At 37.9% G+C, this 21,705-nt stretch overlaps 1 protein-coding gene across 7 annotated transcripts in view; it reads right to left on the bottom strand.

Annotated features, from left to right (window-relative positions):
* THUMPD2 (THUMP domain containing 2) overlaps window positions 1-18,133 on the bottom strand; it is a 55,523-nt gene extending 37,390 nt beyond the window's left edge. For 6 of the 7 annotated variants that reach the window (XR_010384216.1, XR_010384215.1, XR_004141527.2 and 3 more), the window contains exons 1-6: window positions 18,004-18,133; window positions 10,716-10,851; window positions 8,936-9,333; window positions 8,006-8,083; window positions 5,619-5,671; window positions 480-567 (exon numbers count right to left, since the gene is read on the bottom strand). Coding sequence is in view for 4 of the 7 variants with exons in the window: in XM_031466875.2 (XP_031322735.1) it covers window positions 480-567; window positions 5,619-5,671; window positions 8,006-8,083; window positions 8,936-9,333; window positions 10,716-10,851; window positions 18,004-18,129 (879 nt within the window). In the remaining 3 variants the exon portion in view is untranslated. The remainder of the gene's footprint in view (window positions 1-479; window positions 568-5,618; window positions 5,672-8,005; window positions 8,084-8,935; window positions 9,334-10,715; window positions 10,852-18,003) is intronic. The other variant, XM_064494559.1, reaches the window with a different exon arrangement.
* Window positions 18,134-21,705: the final 3,572 nt, after the last annotated feature.

Below are 21,705 nucleotides of genomic sequence, written 5' to 3'. Positions count from 1 at the left end.
ATAACATAGTAAGTTTCAAAATACCACTTTCAGAACTGAGCAGATAGTAAAATAGTTAAGTAAAGATACAGAGGCCATTTCTTGACTAGAAAATAAAATTATTTTCTTATGTCCATGGGGCATTTACAAAAATTGATCAAGATCTTGGTCACAGAGGAAAAACTTGAAGTTTAAGAAGAAGAGGTTGTACAGGCCACATGATGGTGACAAAAAAAATGAGAAGTAATAAAATGTAGCGATCTTCTGACTCAGCTTTTTCATGGCCAAAATACTCTCAGAAGTTCAGCGATATATAAAAACATATCACTGCAGTTCATAAGTGTAATGGCAAGAAAAAAATGAAAAGAAGAAAAGAAAAAAAAGGGCTAAAGAAAAAAGAAAAGAAAGCAACCAAGATGTCCATCAGTAAGAGACTGTGTGAGTTAATTATGGAACGGACCTTGCTTTTCTGTTGATAAGAACGAAAACATCTTCTGTACCTTAATTTCCGCGACAGAGGCCATTGCCCAGGCTGTGGTAGATCTCAGCCCTGCTGTCTTGATGTAAGCTCTGCTGGCTAAAGGAACCCTAAAGGTCAAGAACACCCAATGTTACTGTATGTTAAAGAAAATAATATAAACAAAAATAATTAACCTGTTCATATCAGTAAATCATCTTTACATGTTCAGACAACACACACTAAAGTATTCCCCAAGTTAGAGAGTACTTAACATTTATTACACAATTACTTTTTCTAACTGGCACCATATCTAACCAGCCAGTGTGATATTTCAGAAAGGTAAAATATTTAGACAACTGAAATTTAAGCCCTTATGTGTTTAACTTATAAAAATGTAATCACATGGGGGAAATCTCTCTGAAGTGTTCACACACTTTGCTGACTTCCCATGGGGAGCAGACCTTGCCCATTGATCTGGAGTCTTCCCAGGAATGCTGTTCGGTGAGCAGGGCTGAACGGATGCTAACCCTCAAAATATGTTTTCTATAAAGTCCCTTTTGTAAGTTTGCTTTTTGCTCATTTGCATCTTTCTCAAAAGATGGGATGAAGCATGACGTTGCACTACCTAAAATAACGTACTGACTGCAGGGCTGGGGCAGACAACTCCCCAGTGAGTTCACTGGTCTCCATTAAGTATCACTTCAGACTTTGTCCTCTGCCTCATCATTGCCACTATCAGTGTTTCCAGATTTCATAGAAATTTTCAAAATATTATTTCTATGTTTCTAATGCAGTGAACAAGCATTGCCTTGGACATTTCAATGCACTTTTCTATTTCATTTATAAAATCTGTTGCTAAGATATGAAGGTCTGATTTTAAGAATTAGTGCTTGGTTGTTTTGGGGGTAGGCTTGTTCCAAACCCACTAAGGGGGCTCTTCCACTAACATGACACAAAGCCATAGTGTTTTCCAAACCTTATTTCCTTTCATCATTTTCTTTCTCATCTTTCTTTTTTTTTTTTTAAGGTTTCTCAGGAAATAAAAATTCGCATTGTAAATTGTACTATATCCATAGATTTGGAATTGGGGATATAAACTTTGCAGGCAGAAAGACTATAAAATATTTGGATCAGCATCTTACTACAGAACACATTAAAACCCAGATTGAGAGATTATTTTCACCCTAGATACACACACACACAGGAGAGAAACAGTCTGGAAAACTTTCTTTGTCCACATATATCACAAAGCGCTTTTCTAAGCATCAGGGATTTATGCAGAACCTTTGGAAGTTTTGACCGTTATGCACATATTTCTACTAACAGGTTTTATTTTATGGGAGCCAACTCTATTAATATGTGACAAAAGTGAACGCATTCTTACTTTGTTTAAACTTGGGCAAAACCAATCTGCTATCACTTCAACAAAAGGGCCCCGTTATATCAGTATCATAAAATTATTCAAAGGAAGGAAGTATTCAGAAATAAACTCCATAGAAATAAAAATAATTCTCTACTTTCATAGGATCTGGCTAATATGCTTAATCAGAGTTTAGCTGGATGTTACCATAATACAAAAAAAATGTGGTTTTTGATTCTCTTTTCCACTTATGCATTTCTTCTTCAGTCTCTTACATGCCATCCATCACCAAGTTGAAGACATTCTCATCCAAATCTCTAGCCTAGATGTGTCACCTGAGTCCCAGATCTTTGTCTTCAAGTGTGTGTTTGGACACCTTTTACTTGGAGGTTATTTAAGCACTGCAAAACTTGCAGATATCAACTAAGCACACTCTCCTTTCCTTGTAGTTCATACCTCAATACATTTCTTCTTTTTCTTAGGCCACTTACCATCTATGTATTGGGTCTGAATCTACATCTCCAGCCTAGACTTTTGTCACCTGAACCCCAGGGCTGTAACTTTAAGTATCCACCTGGGCATCTTCCACTGAACACACACTACTTTCTTTCCCCGCATTCTGTATCTCAGTGACTGACCAGTGTCTCTTAGTTGCCCAGATCAGACATCTGGAAGTCATTCTAGGCTCCTTAACTTTTTCTGGAGTTCATGGCCTCTATTGCGTTGCCCCCCCCCCCTTTTGCCTTAGTTCAGTTCTTCAGCTTTCACTGCCTGAGCTACTGTAAGAATTTAACCACCTCCCCCCACCTTTCCTTTTTATTTCCCTTCCACTTTAAAATATCATTTTCCTGGTAATTTTTTTAAAATCACAAATCTAAAATTATCACTCGTCTGCTTCAAATTCTTACTGCTTCTAGAATGAAATCCAAGTTGTTTAACACGGCTTACAAGATACTCGGTGAACGGTTCCTAATCATCCAGTCTCATTTTCTCCTACTCTCCCTGTCCCATCTATGCTGAAACTACGCGCTGTCCTCCGTGTACCTCAAGCCCCCTCCACCCCCCTGCCTCTGCACATGCAGTTCCTTGCTGGTAAGATCTTCTCCTCTTGTCCACTTACCTGTTATTCTCCATTTAAGTGATGCATTAAGAGAACTCCTCTCTGTTCTTTTGCTTACCTGTCCTCCATCAGTTGGGTCCTCTTTTCTAACTCTAGTCAAGCACTGATCACATAGCTGTTCCACCACTGGACTGCATCCTTTGTACTCAATAACCATTTTACTCATCTTTGAATATCAGATCTCTAGCACAATGTTAGATATCCAGAGTAAGTACTTACTATCTGTTTCAACTGAAATCAATAGAATGAATTAATCTTACTCTGGTAAATGCTTCTCCCATTCCTTTCCTAGTTGCTGGTCTGTTGAAAAAGTAAAATGGTTGAAATCTATTCAACCCATACTGAATCCTAAAAACAGTAATCTCGTTTTCCCCTGTGCTGTCTCATTTAATCCGAACCACAAAGCTGTGAAGTACACACTACTCTTTCCTTAATTTTATAGCAGAGGGATGTGATCACACACTCGACCCTGCAGAGTTCTTCTGTGGAGAAGGCAGACTTGAAGTCTCGGTCCTTACCCCCGTGCCATCCTGTGCCATACAATGTGCGCGGCGTGGCACAGTGGACACAGTTAATGCCTAAGGAGCTACTGGTACCCAAATGCTTCTTTACTCAGAGAAGGAAGAGCTCCATCCAAACGTCTTTAGGGACTACTAAGATGTACATTTTTTTGTATCCCTCACACTCTATGGCTGCTTCACACTCCCTTCCACCACTTCTGACTTTCCTCTCTCGTCAGGGTCACCAGGCTGCAGCTCCTGACCTCCATGTCATGCCTTCCGTGCACTTCTGTCTGTTGTTCAAGTCTTCATACACCCCCTGTTCCTCACACACCGGCCAATTGTTCTTTTTAGCCAACACGTATCATGACTGCTTCCTCCTTCGCTGAGGTAGTCAAACTGACTAATCACAGAGCATCTAATGTAATCTTATTTTCAGCCACTGCCCATTCAGGGCCTGAGCCTTAACTTTCAGACACGCACGTTTTATTTGTCAACTTTTAGGTATGTTACCAGAGGTGCCATAAGCATGACTTCTTGAGGATGTCTAGCAAGCATTAAATAAAATTGTACTCTGTTTAAAAACATATAGAAACTTAATAACAAAAGCATAAAATTTAGTATGTTATATATAATTACAAATTAAAAATGAGTTCTTTCATTTGGTACTAAAAATATAAATACATTCATGCTACCTCCATCAGCACTGCTGGGGATGAAATGTTCCTCATAAACCAATATTCTAGATAATTAAGCTCACCCTTTTCTGGACCAAAGTGTTAAAGACTATTTAGCTGCTTTATGAATCCTTCTAAAAATACATTTCCTATTTAACTGTTTTACTAGTCTTCCTTACCCTTGTCTTGATGACCATCAATAACTATACTAGGTTGAAATGTGGCCATCTTTCAGTTTTCCCCACCTTTCCTGTCAACTACTATGAAATTTAAAAAACCCAAGTAGGCAAAATTGTTTAAAAAAAAAATAAAAGAGTTTTACAAATATTCTGCAGGGTTAGGGCCTAGGACTTCAAAAGGCACTGGAGTAGGAGGCCCTGGACACCTTTTAGGTGTAGGTGTGAAACAGTGGGTTAGGTTTGCTCTGGGAGAGTTTATAGGGAGTTTGGGTGGGTAGCGGCCAAGGGAAACCAATAGGGCATTGAGGCAGGTGATGACCTCATGTCTGTTAAGGTGACAAGAAATATTATTTAGCTCATGATTTTCGTAATCCAGAGGCTAGTGGAGCTACTTTATAACTAGCATACAGCAAGAACTTGAACATCAACCATGTTCTTAGCAGTGTGCTGATCAACTGCTACAGCTTGCTGTTTGATAAAGCTATTACAGTGAACTTAAGCATTCTTTCTTTACATCCTGATTGAGGCTTACACATGCCTCAATGAGAGCTTAGGGTACATGGGGTATTCCCATGGGACTTCTATGATTTTTCTTAAAAAACATTCCATTCCTAGAATCACCTAGAAAAAGGGTATCTAAATCTCTTTATACTATGTAAACAGGGCTATGCGTATAAAATGTTTTCAAGATGCCAACATTTACATCCTGCCAAGAAACTGAAAATCATTATTTCCATCCAACCAGCTCTTTCCTCCCAAAGCATCTAGAAAAGTACTAGTTGGACAATAAGCATTCAATAAGTATTTCTGAATAAGGAAATAAATCGTTTGCATTATTATTACATAGTACCCAACATGACTAAAGAAAAAACCTGAAGAATATTTTAAAAACTGGAATCACTCTCTCCCACCAAAAAAAAAAAAAAAAAAAAAAGAATAATTGCAATAAAATTTGAAAAATGTTCAAGGTGAATTTTAAGAATTGGGCTGTATTTTCTATTTTCTATTTTAATCAGAACTCCAAGATACCAACAGACTAAAATTATTAACTTAAATGTGGGCCTGTGAAAATCATTTAGTAACAGAAATAATTAGTTATAATTTTCAGTATGAATCATGTAATCAGTGGACTGCTGTGATCAAATCTTTCACAGCTCTACCTAGTCAGATCAAGTCAGATCCACTAGCCTCCATGAAAACACTTGACTGGCTCAAGCAAAGAACTCAAATGCCTTTAGCCCCCTCTGACATATCAATGTTTCATACTAGAAATATAAGCATAAAGTTCTTAATTTTACAAACTCTCCTAGGGACAAATCTGAAGCTAAGAATACAATATCTACCTGAACATGGGAATTCCCACCACAGAGTAAATGTCACTTAGATGTATAAAGACCTGAAAAAACAAACATAGAAGTTAGAATGAAACAGGAAACACACGACCGAATTATTGACAGTTTGAAAGCTTCCATTTTGAACCTATATAATCTATATTTTAATGAGAGATTCCAAGGTCTTATTTGTCATTTCTGGGAAAATATTCCATAATATCTTTTCTTGAGCAGAGGCAAAGTGAATTTTAAGCACACATCATAGAAAAATTCAGAGATCAGTTTGGTTATATTGAGTTATACTGAGAATTGTGAAGGAACTCAAGATAAACTTTCTTCCCAGAGATTCTCTGAATGACCCTAACTAAATCAGATTTTTCAACATTTTAGGTTAGAGAGGACTATCTAAATGTGCCCTGATTCTAACCTCAAATAAGACTTGAGGCCACAGTTAACAGAAAACATTCTTTAGGCCCAATACACTGTAGCAAGGGTGACCTTTTCCCTCCCTACCATCTCTAGGTGAGCAGTCTTACTGAGAAATAATTGACATACATCACTGTTTAAATTTATGATGCACAGCTTGATGGTCTGATTTACATATATTATGAAATGATCACCACAATAGGTTCAACTAACATCCATCTTCTCAGATAGACACAATAAAAAGAAAAAAGGAAAAGAATTTTCCCTCATGAGAAGGACTCTTAGGATTTACTCTCTTAACAACTTTCCTATATATCATACAGCAGTGTTAGCTGCAGTCATCATGTTAGGTCATAATGAGGATTTAAATGTCTCAAGTTATAATTAGTAGCTCACATAAATTTTAAAAGAATCTTATTTCTGCAGCCTGATGAGGTTTATGGAATATTCTAACTCTGCTGTTTGACCTCGAGAACATTTGATCCCTGATACTTTCACCCCAAAGTTATTTTAATATAGTTTCATCAGAATTATTACAATATTGATAAATTTTTATTAAGAAAAGAGTAATCTGGAATGAACTCCATTTAGTCAGTTTAATCCCTTGATCACTGAAGTTAAACTTCCCAATTTTGTATATTATTCATTTTAGGAAATCTATTGATTGGGATTAATTCTCTTCTATTTAAAATTTATATTAAAGATATGACATATTAATATTTTTATATATCAAATGTCAGGAATAGCTTTTCTGACTATAAAGTTTTTTCTATTAATTTTGCAGAATAAAATTTGTTAAGATTTGATTCTTCTGTCAGTTTCTGTCACACAGATTTTACTATGTGTGAATTGTTGCCAATTTTGTGTTAATTATTTCTACCAATAGTTATTATTAATTGTAATAAATGAGTGACAGGAATTAAATTAGATATATTTATGAACTAAACCATGAGAAAACTATAATTCTGAGACAGTGAGATGGAGTCGGGGGAGAGGGAAAGGAGGAAACCAGGAAAGCAAGGAGAACTGGAAAGGGGGCAGTGAAGAAAGGCACTCTTACATCAAAACATTCTTGGGGTCAAAATATTTTCCATAGCAGAAATAAAGGCTATACACCAGGTGCTACTTTTTAAAAGCAAAAAATATCAAATAACAAAATTGAAAAACAACACAGAATCTTCTGATTTGGCCAGCCATTACTCCGAGCTTTATAACAATAAATTTATGAATGAATGAATCATAAAAATGACTAGACTAACTGTTGAATTTATGAGATGGTTTTCAAAAAATAGTGAAGACTTTTTTATTGCTAAAATTTGTTTCCCTGCATGTTTACTCTGTTCCAATTAAACACTGTGTGACCTCATTAAATTAATTTTGCAAATAGAGAAAAAGAAAAGAAAAATAACCCCACACCCTAACAAAGCCACTATTAACACACTATTGAGCTTTGTGCCGGCTTTTTTGTTTTCCTTTTTTTTTTTTGCCATTAGCTAGAATTTCTTATTATAGAGACCTGTCATATGTTACTGTGATTAAACAAAACATCTCTATAACCTTATAATAAGTGTTTTTTAGTTCAACTGTGACTAAACAACTCTATTCCAAAAGTCCTATTTGGATGAGAGATTTTTCACAGTGAAAACTACTAGCAAAATTATCTGTAGTATTCTAGTGCAGAAGAGAAAACAGACTGCTGCATTCTTGTACACATAATTTTTAAAACTCTAGAAGTACAGTAAGAGTAGATGACATGGCGATAATATTGTAACACCTTTGTACGGGAAGGACGGGTCCGGACTTACTGTGGCGATCATTTTGTAATGTATGTAAATGTCGAATCAGTATGTAGTTCACCTGAAACGTAGTATTTTACATCAACTATATTTCAATTAAAAAAAAAAAAGGAATAGTTGGCATTGTCTTTAAAGAATTAGGTTATAAGCATATAAAATAAAATGAACATTCATTACCTCTAAATTGGGATTCCTTAAATCTGCTTTCCATCCAAACTGTTTCATAAGAGCAATTCCAAATACTCTTCCTACCTCCTGGAAAAGCAGCAGGTTATAGAAAAGTTAAGAATACAAAAAAACGAAAATTTTAAGTTTAAGTGTAAGCAAAAACTAACAGCCTGTAGCCTGTAGGAAAATCAAGTCAGACTATCTGACGGTAATTTAAGGTTATGATACTAAAATATTACACTAACGCGTTAACGTCTGCTTGTGTGTAATCTCTATTCTTGTCACTTTAGACACGTGAAATAACCAGACCATGGCCTGATCAACATGGTCATTCTGGATTTTAGGAAACAGATGCAAGCTGAAAAATGAACTATTTCAGCTACTGCAATCCTATATGTTTCAAAACGACGAGATCAGTAGCATTAGGCCCAAACTTCAGGGTCTGTATGATTTTAAGGTTGCCCAAAGGACCCAGACTGAAGCCCTTTATTGTCCTGTAAGGGTCTGTGTGTGGTGTTCGCTCTCCCTTCGAGTACATCTGTGTATCGGCAGTCTAGTCCTGGGATGGTCACACCTGCAGGACCTGGAGCAGAGCAGCCAGTCCACACACACACAACTGAACTGAAGAGAAAGCCAAAAAGCTTAGGACCACAATCCTAGAATTTCCAAATGTAAAGGATATCTATGAGTTGGAGGAAATGTTTAAGGAGAAAGTAAAAGGAGGTCTGTACCCAGAGTGGCATACTATTCCTCTTTAACGTTTGAGGTAAAGTTAAGAAGGAAAGTGCATTTTTAAAGAGACTAAATTATATGAGATTAGGCCCAGTTGTCTGTCTGGACCTGGTTATGTACTCTGTGAAAGGTTTTCATGTCATTTTAGATCTAGAGAGTAATGAATTCTTTCAGAAAACGGGAACCCACTTTGGGAGGTGCGCATACCTGTGCAGTAAAGGTCTTCGCGATAGCGCCACTGCAGCGACAGGAGACTCTGAAAGTCAAGTCGCTGTGGGTACGAGTGCCCACTGCATCATTCTGAAGATCTTCTAGAAATTCTTCTCTCTTCGTGATGCGATGTCCTTGCTCCAGTGTTTCTTCTTCTATTTGTTTTTCCAGTTGGCATTCCTTATTCTCACGTATCTCTTGCATTTGTTCTGTTTTCAACTTTTTAGCAACGATGACATCATTTTCTCCCATTTTTCTTTTTAGTGGGTTAGCATCTTTCTGAGAAAGTTTTTCCTTTTTTGCATCAAGTTCAAGATTTTTCCAAATTGAAATGGCTTTCAACCAGCTTTCAGGATCGTCATTTATAAGTCTTTGCATTTCATTAAATATTTTTCCTAAATAAATAAAATCTCAGTTTATCCTATGTTGAAGCTATTCATCACCCTGAAATCCCATTGCCTTTATTTCTTTAAAATAAGTTTTATTAAATTGCTACATAGAAGCTGGCTGGTTAGCTCAGTTGGTTGGTGCTGATAAATTGCTACATAGTGACATCCCTTTCATCGGAATTTATATAATTTAACATAAATACTGTACAGAGTAAACTTTGTTCTTATATTCCATACTTAGCATCAAAACTTTTAAAATTCTTCCAAAGATAGTACATACTTTACCAAGATCATTTGTCCTATGTTAACATATGTAACTCTTCAACATACTCATAGACCTAGAGTGTGTGCTGATCTCTGAAATAATGCTGATTTTAAAAATTAAATTTAAAAAACAGAATAAATTGCAAAACACAGAGCTCAAAAACAGAGCAACTGAATCTTGGGACTATTTTAGACCATGTAATATTAGCACAGGTGATAAAACGAGTTTCCATAAAGTAACACTTCAGATATCCACAACCCATTCATAACTCAGGCTGCCAGCCATGCTTGGTAAGTGTACTCTTTTTTTGATGAACAAGGGCGGTCAAGATGACCCAAGGATAATTACTGTAGTTCTCTGAAGATGAAAGTGTGCAAAATATTGGGATGAAATTGACCCCATGGTATAATACCTTAGTATTTGCTTTAAATACTGTCTTGATTTCTCGCCATTTGTATGCCCTTGACACAGTTTATTATAGGCTATGATTACGTGCTCTCTGGTGCACAAGCAGCAATCAAGATGAGGTTTAAGACAATGTTTAATCCAGCTGTATCTAATCCTTCTTTTGTTGCTTTTATCAATATCTTTAAATTATTTTAGCAGCATATTTATAAAATTAGGGAGGGATCAGGAAACTCTTAAGCCCCTTTTAGCTCTAATGCCTTATAAATGAGTTTAAGTTTATTCAAAACATTTAGAGTCACCCCAACAGGAAATTTTACTATGCAGTATTCTTCCAGTTATATCACTCATCAGTTAAAATTTACGAGGTGACAGTTTTGACCAACTTATTAAATCAATGCATTTTGGGTTATTACATGCTCCTAAATCTAAATAAATGCACTGACCATACATATCTCTAGAGAAGGTGTCTGGCCACGATTCTCAAGGATGAAATGTGACCTGGGACAATAAAATCTCAGAAAACAGACAGGAGATTGCAAAGAGAAGAGATACAACTAGGTGATAATATGCAGGAAATACAGAAAAATACCTAATTAATGAACTGACAGGTATGAATGAATCTTAGAAATGTGAAATGGCTACATACTAATTATCAAGCAGGAAACTCTGGAGTACAATATATGGTGTGGGTAAAAGTGATAGGTATACACCGTACCTTTACTTCCAGAAGAAACATTAAGTGGTAACTGCTTTTTAATCAGCAAAAATAATCTTTCTGCAGATTTTAGTTTTTTCAGCATATTTAAGTCAGAACAAGTGGTGAAAAACACTTTCCCTGAAATATATTCAACCTAGAGATAGAAAAAATTAAATATTAATGTAACCCAGTGTCACAGTAAGAATCATTTCTTTCCCCCTTCTAAATGAATTAAAACACAACATCTAGATTAACAATAATAAAAATGACTATTGCTGAAGTATCTTCTATTTGTCAGACATTGTACTAGGCACTCTGGACACAATCCCCACACCTCCATCCTTATAACAACCCTCTAAGGTAGCTTCTGTCATTCCCCATTTCACAGATTAGGAAACTGAGGCTTAGGTTCAATAATCTGCATGCAGTCATAAAGTCAGTGACCAAGATCATATCTATGTTCTCTTTTGGAAAGTGTGTGTGTGCACGTGTGCAGACACACACGTGCACACACACACTACTAGAAAAACAGAACATAAAATACTCAGTAATTACATTACCAAACCTCACACACTACTGAAAAGTTGGCAAAGGAAAGGTATAATAGGTAGGACAAATTAGGTGCCTGGCCCAAGGTCAACATCATCAGCAGGTATTTATTAAACACCTGGTCTACAAGGAAGCACACAGTACAGTATATACCCTAAAGATGAATAATAATGCAATAGACACACATTGACATACAAATTAAAATGTAAAATGTATAAGACAATAACTTGCATTGAACCCAAAAGAAAACTAACAAGTTAACATAAACATGCACTGATAAGTTGTAGGTACAAGAAGCAGCACTAACTATGGAAGTCATCATTAGTAAAAGTCTTGGGGAAGAATCCTGTAAGATTTGGGAAGAGGGATTCTAACGAAAGAACAAAGGAGGAGAGTGCAGAGGTGGGAGAGACAGCCTGCTGAAGGAAACTGTAGGTCCGCATGGCAACATCTCTGTGTTATGCTGATTGATAGTGTCAGGTGGATGGGTGGTGCGGTGCAGGCCAGCTTGATAAATGGTCATGAAATCTGGAGTAGCACAGACGGTAATGGTCGCCCATTACAGACTTTTGATGAAAACTCTGGCAGCACTAAATTAGCTGGCAGAAAAAAATTACTTTGGAAGAGGCACAAAGGGCTGAGTGTTGAATGTGATGCTGGAGGGAGAAGTAGATTACCAAGGAAGAAATGATGAGACACTTGGCTGTGGAACCAGAAAATGGATAGAAGCAAGAAACATGCATCAAACAGAAAGAGGCTTTGGAAACAGGATGGAGATGGGGTAAAAGTCAGGGAAGAAAGGAAAATGAAAACAGCATTGGCTCAGAGAGAGCTGAATGAGGTATTGGAAATGGTGTGCAATACTAATGGAATCCTAAACCTTTTGGGTCAACCCAACCCCTCAAGCTCAGGATGGATGTGGATGGTCCTCGCATTCTTCTTCTAGCAGTGGCCATGGGCTGACAGACATGGTTCTAAGTCATCTCCTAGGACAGAGGCAGCCTGGGAATCTGGGGTATCCCATGTGTTTAGGCAGCCCCCATTTACTGGGAACTTGAACTCCAAGTGTTGTTGTATTTTTGATCTGACCTGGTCTAATTAAGCTTTTGGGATGGTAATTTCTGAGGTTACCACTCTAGCTTGATGAAGAATCTCTGTGGAGGAAGCCCTAGGTTGATAACAATTAAAACTCCAAAACTTCCAGTTATAAGATTAACAGGTTCTGGGGTTCTGACGTACAGCATGATAATTACAGCTAATAATACCGTGTTATACAGTTGAAAGTTGCTAAAAGAGATCTTAAATGTTCTCACTACAAAAAAGTAATAGTAATTAAACGATGGGATGGAGGTGTTAACGAATGCTATGGTGGTCATCATTTTGCAATGTATAAATGTGTCAAATCATCTTAAACTTACATAATGTTATATGTCAATTATACGTCAATAGAGCTGGAAAAACAAATATAAATAAAACCCAAATAACTTAGGCACCAGCAGTGTAGCTGACCTAGAGACATGGAGGAAGTAGGGAATGAGAAGAATGTTTAGGAATCAATATTTAAGGGGATAATGCAGTAAGTAAAACAAGGACTTCTGGTTTCTACAATTTACTTCTTTCTCACTACAAACGTGACATTTTCCCACTGAAGTCAAAATTAAATTACACACCTCAGAATGCTTAGAACTTGGAAACAAAGTTTTTAAAAGTAAATTTTTTAAAGTTTGGATTGTATATTACTTGACCTAAAAATATAACTGCTATTAAGCCATCACAAAACAAGTTAACAGACATGAAATGCCTTGTCAGGAGTCTGGGGGAACTGAAATAATTATTTTACTGAAAAATGTATGGTTTTAAGGTCCAAATCTTACAAACAAACTGATGCAAACATCTAGACTAGTGATTTTAAACTAAGTAGTCAGTGATCTAGACATTATTTATTTAATTGTACAAAGATCTTATGTTTTCTCACTTACTTGAATATCAAGGGAAATGGTTTATAAAGAACTTCCTCTAAAATATCTTTTTTGGTTGGGAGTAGATGGAGAGCAAAGGGGGAAAAAAAAACCTGACTGAAAATCAAGTTAATTAAGAGGACCTAAAATGTGCTTTAATTTATTTCTGGTGTCCAATCATAAGACTGATATGTGTTCAGGCATTAAAATGCTAAATACATTCTCAAGACCAAAAGCAACATTATTCTTTTTATTTAAAAAATTAACATTAGGCTTATAGTCCTTTTGCAAGTAATCAGCACGTGATCAGAAGTGCTTTATGATACTGTAAAACAGCCATTGTGAGACTCAGTCATATCTATGAAAGCACTTTAACTGTTCACCCTTTGTGAAGATAAAAAGTATTATATCTTAAAGTAGTAGAAAGAATGAATTTTGGTATTTATGATTTCAAACACTGTCGAAGCTACTGTTACTCGTTTTCTTCAGTTTATTGCTTGTAACTGATCATATTCAATTACAAAACTTAGGGAGAATGCTGGCATTTTAGAATATTTCATCTTAGGATTTGCTACTTGAAAATTTATTTATATATACAATCTTTTTCCCATTTGGAATTAAATCATAACAAAGTGTCTAAAACCAGCTGGTTTTATGTCTAACACTTCAAAAGATGAAATAACAGCCTTTATTAAAGTAAAAGCTCTGTTATCTACTAGCATATCTCAACAGTTAGCATTTTTGCCTTTCTTTTAAAATTCAGGGATTCAAGTCTAACACAAAGATGAAAAGCTTAAGCCCAGGCAACAACGTAATGTACAGTAATAGAGAAATGAAAGTTCTCCTAATTTTACAGATGCCATTTCATTTCAGACTTAATTTTAAAGTGCTAAGTGAAGAGCTGAGGTGGTGTGTGAGCTTCTTGGAGTTCATTTTAGAAGTAATTTAAAAATATGTTTCACTTAATCTTAAAACCAGTATCCAATCCACAAGGAATGTAGACTCTTCAAAAAAAAAAACCAAACCAAACCAAAACAAACAAACAAAAACCCCCAAACCCCAATAACACCCTTATGTAATCACCCTGTTAAATGAAGTAACTTGACTGTCTGCTTGTCTCTGCCCCACTACCCTCTATCATCATGACCTCACCAAAAAAGTAAAAACGGCTGGCTTACTCAGGACCTGGGTTAATAGTCTTTGCTATGTGGGTTTGTTTCTAAAGGTCAGTTAATCAACTGACAGGGAGTCCCGAGTAGCTGGTATTAGGAACACCTCTACTATACCGAATTTCATCTTAAAAATTACTGTTCCTACTTTATTGTTGTAATAAATAACAGTATTTAATACATTAAACATTATTACAAAGCAAAGCTTAATTTTACCCAATATATTTCTTTACCGTGTTCTTTATACTGTGTGCTATATACTACATACTATAGTAGATAGTCTACTTAATGTGCTATAAATTAAACATTTTAAAATACCCAGGAACCTATAGAGAAGCTTGCCACACCACCAAGAGGGAAAGATAAAAAAAAAATCAAACCTGACTATGACCAAGAGGTAGGTAAAACTTATAGGACTTCAATTTACAGAAAATATAGAGGATGGAAGAACATATAAAATTACACCATGGAGATACAACTGGCAATGTCTAGACCAGGAGAAACTTTAGCAGTGCTGTCCAACATCTTTGTGCCTAAGATGTTTATTATCTGGCCCTTTACAAAAAAAAAAAAAAAAAAAAAAAATTAGTCAACCCCTGCTTTAGACTATGGGACAAATAACCCAGCTTCTTTAACAAACTGCTTGGGGGAAAAATAAAAAGAGATAAAGTGGAAATCTACAGATTAAAAGAGACTTAAATTTTTTTAAATAAGAGACTTAATATCAGCCAATCACAATGCGTGGAACTTATTTGACTCCTGATTCAAATACACAAAGTTAAAAACAAAAGTGACATTTATGAGACAAACTGAAATCTGAACACTGACTAGATATTTGATGGTAAGGAATTATTAATCTTTAGATGTGATAATGATATGGTGGTTTATATTTTTTAAAGAGAGCCATTATATGTATCATCTCTTTTACATTATACTACATTTATCATAAGAGTCCTTACATTATAGATATACAGGTATATATAGATATAAAAGTAAATATTTACAAATGAAGTGATATCTGGGATTTGGTTCAAAAAATGGAGTGAGGGATGGGAAAGGTGATGAAGAATTCAATCATTGTTGCAGCTGGTTGATGAGTACGTGAGATTCATCATGTCAGCTTTTGTGCATGTTTGAAATTCTCCATGATAAAAAGCTAGACAATATGAAGAATATTTTCTATCATCAGCTGTGTATTGGAGGAAGCTCCTACATCAGAGTCCCCCACCTAGGAGAGGAAAGAGCTTGTGAGTTAAAATGCAAACACCTGAACTTATCTGCAGCCCCTCTAAAAGAAAAGCTTTTGAAGGATGAAACTAGAGATACACATTTTCAATAAGCTCCCGAGGGGATTCTTGTGTTTATTAAATTGGCAAACTACTGATTAGAACAGAGTGATTACTCTGCACAAGTAAACAATCACTCTGAATTAATCTGTTTTGTAAATTCAGATTTTACCATGTTAATTTTCCTGAAGTGAACTAAAGTTTCTAACAGACTCTCTTGTCATTGCTAGAATGATTTTAAGTATTTCTGTGCAACTCATTCTTGGGAACATTTATTGAGCACCTACTATTTGCCAGACACTGTGCTATATGTGCTATGAATCTTTACCTCAAGGATTCCATACATCCTTTAAAGTAGCTATTAACATCTCTATTTTATATTCAAGGAAAGGGAGACTCAGAATTTGAGTAAATTGTCCAAATTAAAAAATCTGTTAAAGAATGATCTAAGATTGCAATATATTTCTTTTGACTCGAAAGCCTACATGCATAAATAACCTACATCCAGGGTTCTGGGGGGCAGTTCCCACAGTAATTTAGAATAGTGGTAAAGCACATGGGCTTCCAAGCAAGAGAGAATCAGATATAAGTCCCAGCCCCACCACTTAGCATCAGTTTTCTCCTTATTTCTTTGTTAAATGTTGGTAAAAATGACCTATCACACAGGATTCTTTTGAGGATTAAATCATAACGTGTCTGACACATTTTAAGTGCTTAATAAATGTTAGATCCTATCGTTATTATTTCAGGATTGTCTTAACTTTGAGAGTTTATACTAGTGAAACTGGGATGGAATATCAGAGGTTATTTGTCCAGATCCCATGGCCAGGCATAACTATCCTCCAAACATACACAGTCTTTAACGTGGGAATCCCCAAATCTCTTGACACTTAATTTCTCTCATTGCCAAGAAGTTTTCCCCTATGATTAATTGAGTATTTTTTTATTGTCCCCACCAACACCTCATTTTGTCTTTCAAGATTTCAAGCTTAAGAACAAGCAGAGATCATCTTTCTTTTTTCCAATAATGCAACATACTCAGATTTGGTCAAGCCTTCTATTTTTCATACCAAGAACTCTATATTAACATTTAAAAAAAATCTGTGTGGCACGATGCCACGGCCACATAGTGGTTAAGGAACTGGACCCAGGTGCCAACCTGCCTGGGTTGAACATGGTAATACACTCATGCCTGATTTCACAGCCAGCTTGGGTTTGAATCCCAGCTCTGCCCTTTTCTGGTTCCATGACTTGAGTAATTTATTGGACTTACCTTTGCACCATTTTCTGTTTCTGTTAAATATGGAGCCTACCTCATAACACAGGGTTGTTGTGAAAATTAGTGTTCTGGACACATTAAACGCTTAATCCATGCCAGCAGTTATTAGTATATTGTTGCTTTTTTAGATTAGTTACATTCAACATTGTATTAAATTCTGTGACCAAAACCACAAATGGCAGGTAATCTAGTAAATTTGATACCATTCTTCATGACCCCCTCTACGCTCCTCTCTCCGCACCCTCTTCACAGGAACTCCTTTCCAGGGCTTTCAACACTGTAGGAGCTGTGGGAGTGGAGTGGTCAATTTCTTTCAATAAGCTTTCATTTTTCCAAAAACACATCATTCACACTGTCATATAAACCCCATCTAGATAGTGGAGACTTTTTCTAGGACATCTTTTCCCTCTGCTTTCAAGAAACCAGCTCAGCATGTCCTAAAACCTAAACTGATGGTTAAAACCTTCATTTCATTGAAATTAACCAGCAACTGTTGAAACTCTCCATAAGCTGGACTCTGAGGCCTCCAAGAGCATATTATTTTTCTAGCTACCATTTACTACGTGTGTGAGGTGCACTTTACATACACTATACCATTTAATCCTCCCGACAACCCTATGAGATAAATACAATCACTGGCAGGAAACTGACAAAAGTAGCTGAACACGAAGATCGTATTTGCATTTAAAGGATGGAGAAAGGATGCTAACTCCGACAGGTCTAATTCTAATTATAGGCACGATCAAATACCTTCCTTTAAAGAGTCTAGGAAGTAACTCGCGTGAACCCCACTTAAAAAAGAAAAAAAACCACTTGGGCCGTGACAGACAGGCGGTAACAGAGGTGTAGGGAAAAACGACTGGCGGTTCTTTCCGGCAGTAATTGAAGGTCCTGCCGGCAGAACTCCGAGGGCCGCGGCGTCGCCTCAGTGGCTTCGGGGTCGAGGGTGCGGGGCTCGCGTCGCCTTCCCGGGTCTGAGACGCACCCGGCGGGGAGGGAGCACCCGCAGAGGCGGGAGCAGGGCCGCCCGCCTCCCCGCCCGGGATCGCAGCGAGGACGACTCACCTGCGTGGCCGCCAGCCGCGCCCGCACCTCCCGCGTCAGGAAGGGCTCCAGGCCGCGGCCCGCCGTGCAGAAGAAGCGGGCGCCCGCCGGAGGATCGGAGCGGGGTCCTCCGGGCACCGCCGCCATGGCGGCCCGGGGTCACGTGGCCGCGGGCGGGCGCGCGCGCCGCTCGTTCCCGCGATCCCGGAGGCGGCCCGCAGGGGCCGGAGGGCAGGGTGTCGCCGTAGGCTGCCAGGGCATGAAGGTCCCGGGAGGGAGGGTCGGCCCCTGTGGCTGTGGGTCTTCTTGGTTAACTGCTTGAGACCTCCTTGATTAGGCATCTAGAATTATTTAGAATCACGGGTGGAAGGGATACAATTAGGATGTATGATTGGGATATATGAAAAGGATGTAATTGGCATATGTAAAAGGGATAAATAGAGGGTGGCAGAGTTCACCTAGAAAGAATAAAGCCGGCCACCGATCTGTTAGATCCTTAGCAGATGATATCATGACACACCTTTGCCTCTGATACTCATAGCCTCAAGGTGCTCAAGAAATGAATGATGACAATAGGGAAGCAACACATAATATGAAAGACCGTAGAGACTAACTCATGCATTGCTTAAAATACCAACTGGATTTCACCCCAATTCTCTTCCCATAGCGAGATAGTGGATGGGATTACTGATTTCTGCTTACAGTAAGATGTATGAATGAATGAGAAATCCTATGTCAACTGATTGTTGGCGAATAAAACAGATGAATAACTTGTCAAAAATATTTTCAAATGAAACATATTTTAAGGTGGGAAAATAAAGACTTAAAAGACTTAAAAAATGATTTCTTGGGGAGGGTATAGCTCAAGTGGTAGACACATGCTTAGCATGCATGAGGTCCTGGGTTCAATCCCCAGTATCTCCTCTGAGAATAAACCTAATTACCGGCCCGCTCCCAAAGATTTCTCTATAAAGTCTGTAAATGCTACACTTTAAATGACTATAAGGAAAGCAAGGTACCTCAGTAACAGGTCCTTCTCTCGTACCTTGGAGAAGACTCATGTCATCATAAAGTCAGTCGAAACTTGGATAAGAAGGCCTCAGCAACGTGTGCTATTATTTCTAATTTTGACTGTAACTCTAAAAAGCAGTAAAAATCAAGCATTAGCATAGCTTTAAAACAAATTAAATCTCTGATACAACTTTTAAAAATAAAGCTATGAAAGATTTTTTAAAAAGGAGATATATCATCTAATCCATCTATCTTGTTCAGATAAAGGAAATTGATGCCTCCAGAGGCCAAGGGACGGTGAGTTTGTGGCACAGCTGAGGCTGGGACCTAGACATCTTGATATCTAGTATAATGAGCTTTCTTCCTTTCCTCCCAACTCCCCCTGGCCTCTCCCCGCTGCTCTCCTCACACAGGAAGCCTTGCTCTGACTTCGCCAAGACTTGGGCAAAAATTGGGAATTCCCAGGCCCAAGAGCAGAAGTTCCCACTCTCCAACAAAGTGTCTTTATGTTCATGAAACACATCACATTTCTTTTTTTAAAATAGGTTCCTTTTTTTTTAATGGAGTTACTGGGGATTGAACCCAGGGTCTCACACATGCTAAGTATGTGCTGTACCACTGAGCTATATCCACCCTCCAAAATTCTTTTGTTTCTCTTTGTTTTTCATCTGAATATTTTCTACTAGCCTATATCTTTTGTAATCACTTCCTGTCTTTCTGTCTGCTTTGAAGTATAACTTTCAAGTTCCTAATATTAATTATTGCAATTTTCACATCTAGAATCACCATTTGGTTCTCTTTTTGGCTTTCACCTCTGCTGAAATTTTCAAAACTTGCCTTTTTTTTTGTAATTAGGTTAATTAATTAATTAGTTATATATATATGTATGTATGTATGTATGTGTGTGTGTGTATATATATATATGTTTAAATGGAGGTACTAGGGATTGAACCCAGGACCTCGGGCATGCTAAACATGCCCTTACCTCTGAGCTCTACTTCTCCCTGAAACAGGTCACGTTTCTTGCACTAAGTTAACTGTCAAGGCAGTGCATATGCCATCCAGTTTGGGGCACTTGATTTGATTGACTCTCTTAAGAGTATTTGAAGGGCTTTTTCCCCCTTAACTCTGAATTTTAAAATGACAATGAATATATTACTTGGGAGGAATAGAATTCATATTATAAAATGAACATCATTAAATTAGCTCTGTAGTTCTATGAATCAGATTTATAGAAACTATTAAATTTTTATCTCTCTGGTGAGTGCCTCTCATGTCCTTCACAAGGGGATACCAAGGTGAATAACAGGATAGCCACCCCCAGCCCCCAGCTCATGATCACTAGGACAGTATTAAGAGAATTCTTTTTTGTCGTTGTTGTTAATGGAGGTACTGGGGATTGAACCCAAGATCTCACACTAGGCACATACTCTATCGTTAAGCTATACCATCCCCCCGCTGAAAATTCTTATGGAATCAGGAAACATGAACTTTTCAAAGCGTCAGTCCTAAAATGTCTCAGACCCCTCCATTTTGGTGAAGTCATTTTTTTCCCCTCCAGACTTATGTTCTTGTTTTCTTAGCAGTTGCCATAGTTCATTCCATCTTCTCTGTACTTTGGGGTTCCTGACTCTCAAGTCTGTCTGGGGAGACCCATCAAACCTCCATAGTACATCCTATGTTCTATACACAAGATGGTAAGCACTCAGACATCAGGGATCCCATTCAGTTCAACGCGTACGGGACACCCACTCTCTGCCAGATGCAACACTAAACCGTGATTTGAAGGTGAGTCAGCAAGGGTCTGGACTTCAAGGAGTTTATTGCACAGTGAGATTGACTTTGTGTGCTTCGTGGAGAAAATCACAACCAAAGCGAGCCATGAAGGATGTGTGAGAGTTAAATGACTCATTAAGGGTTGGGGATGGGGATGGGGATGGGGTTGAAGGGGTTGTAGTAACAATGTAGTGTTTTATGTAGAAGAAGTAGCAGATGCCAAGTGTGTGTGTGTATGTGTGTGTGTGGTGTGTGTGTGTGGGGGGGGGGGAGGCCACAACAGCAGTTAGGTATTATTAGAACATAAATTATACGAATTGAAGTCGATAGAGTTAAAGGTAAAGAGGTGGGCAGGGGCCAGGTTCCTGCCCTGCTGCCCGAGGCGGATGAAGGGAGAACTTCTGCAGCCGAGAGGTGGCCGGCAATGTGCTCTCCCCGACAGAACCACGGCTGAGCTGAGGCTGCAGCCCTGCAGAGCCAGTCTTCCTCTTATACCCCCTTCTTCTGTTGTCATTTCCCCTCCAGGAGCCTTTGGTCAGCAGGGTCAGGAGCTACTCTTGTTCCATTTGGGGAGGTCAAGTGCATCTGCTCACCTTGGGACCGTGCTGCAGCACAACCCTTCCAACAATGCCTCCCACACAATGCTGGGCATGAGATAGGTGGAGGGTTGCCACTTTAGGGAGAAAATGACTGGTTTTCTGGAGAGTTGCCTGGATATCTCTCTCCCCATTACTCAGATACCTTTTCCTCCATCACTTCTGCTTCTCATTAAAAAAACTGACTCTGCTGAAAAAGAACCACTGACCCCTATAGACGGTTAGCATATCCATCTGAGTTTTGCTGTTGGAACATTGCATATTCAGCATGTAGGAAGTTGGAAGTTGGCAGAAGCGATTTTAGAACAGATACACTTTTAATTGGGGTGTTTTAGGAAAT

Source organism: Camelus dromedarius, chromosome 15 (genome assembly GCF_036321535.1).
Source record: "Camelus dromedarius isolate mCamDro1 chromosome 15, mCamDro1.pat, whole genome shotgun sequence".
In the NCBI taxonomy this organism is placed as follows: Eukaryota; Metazoa; Chordata; class Mammalia; order Artiodactyla; family Camelidae; genus Camelus; species Camelus dromedarius.
This window is presented reverse-complemented; position numbering and strand designations above follow the sequence as displayed.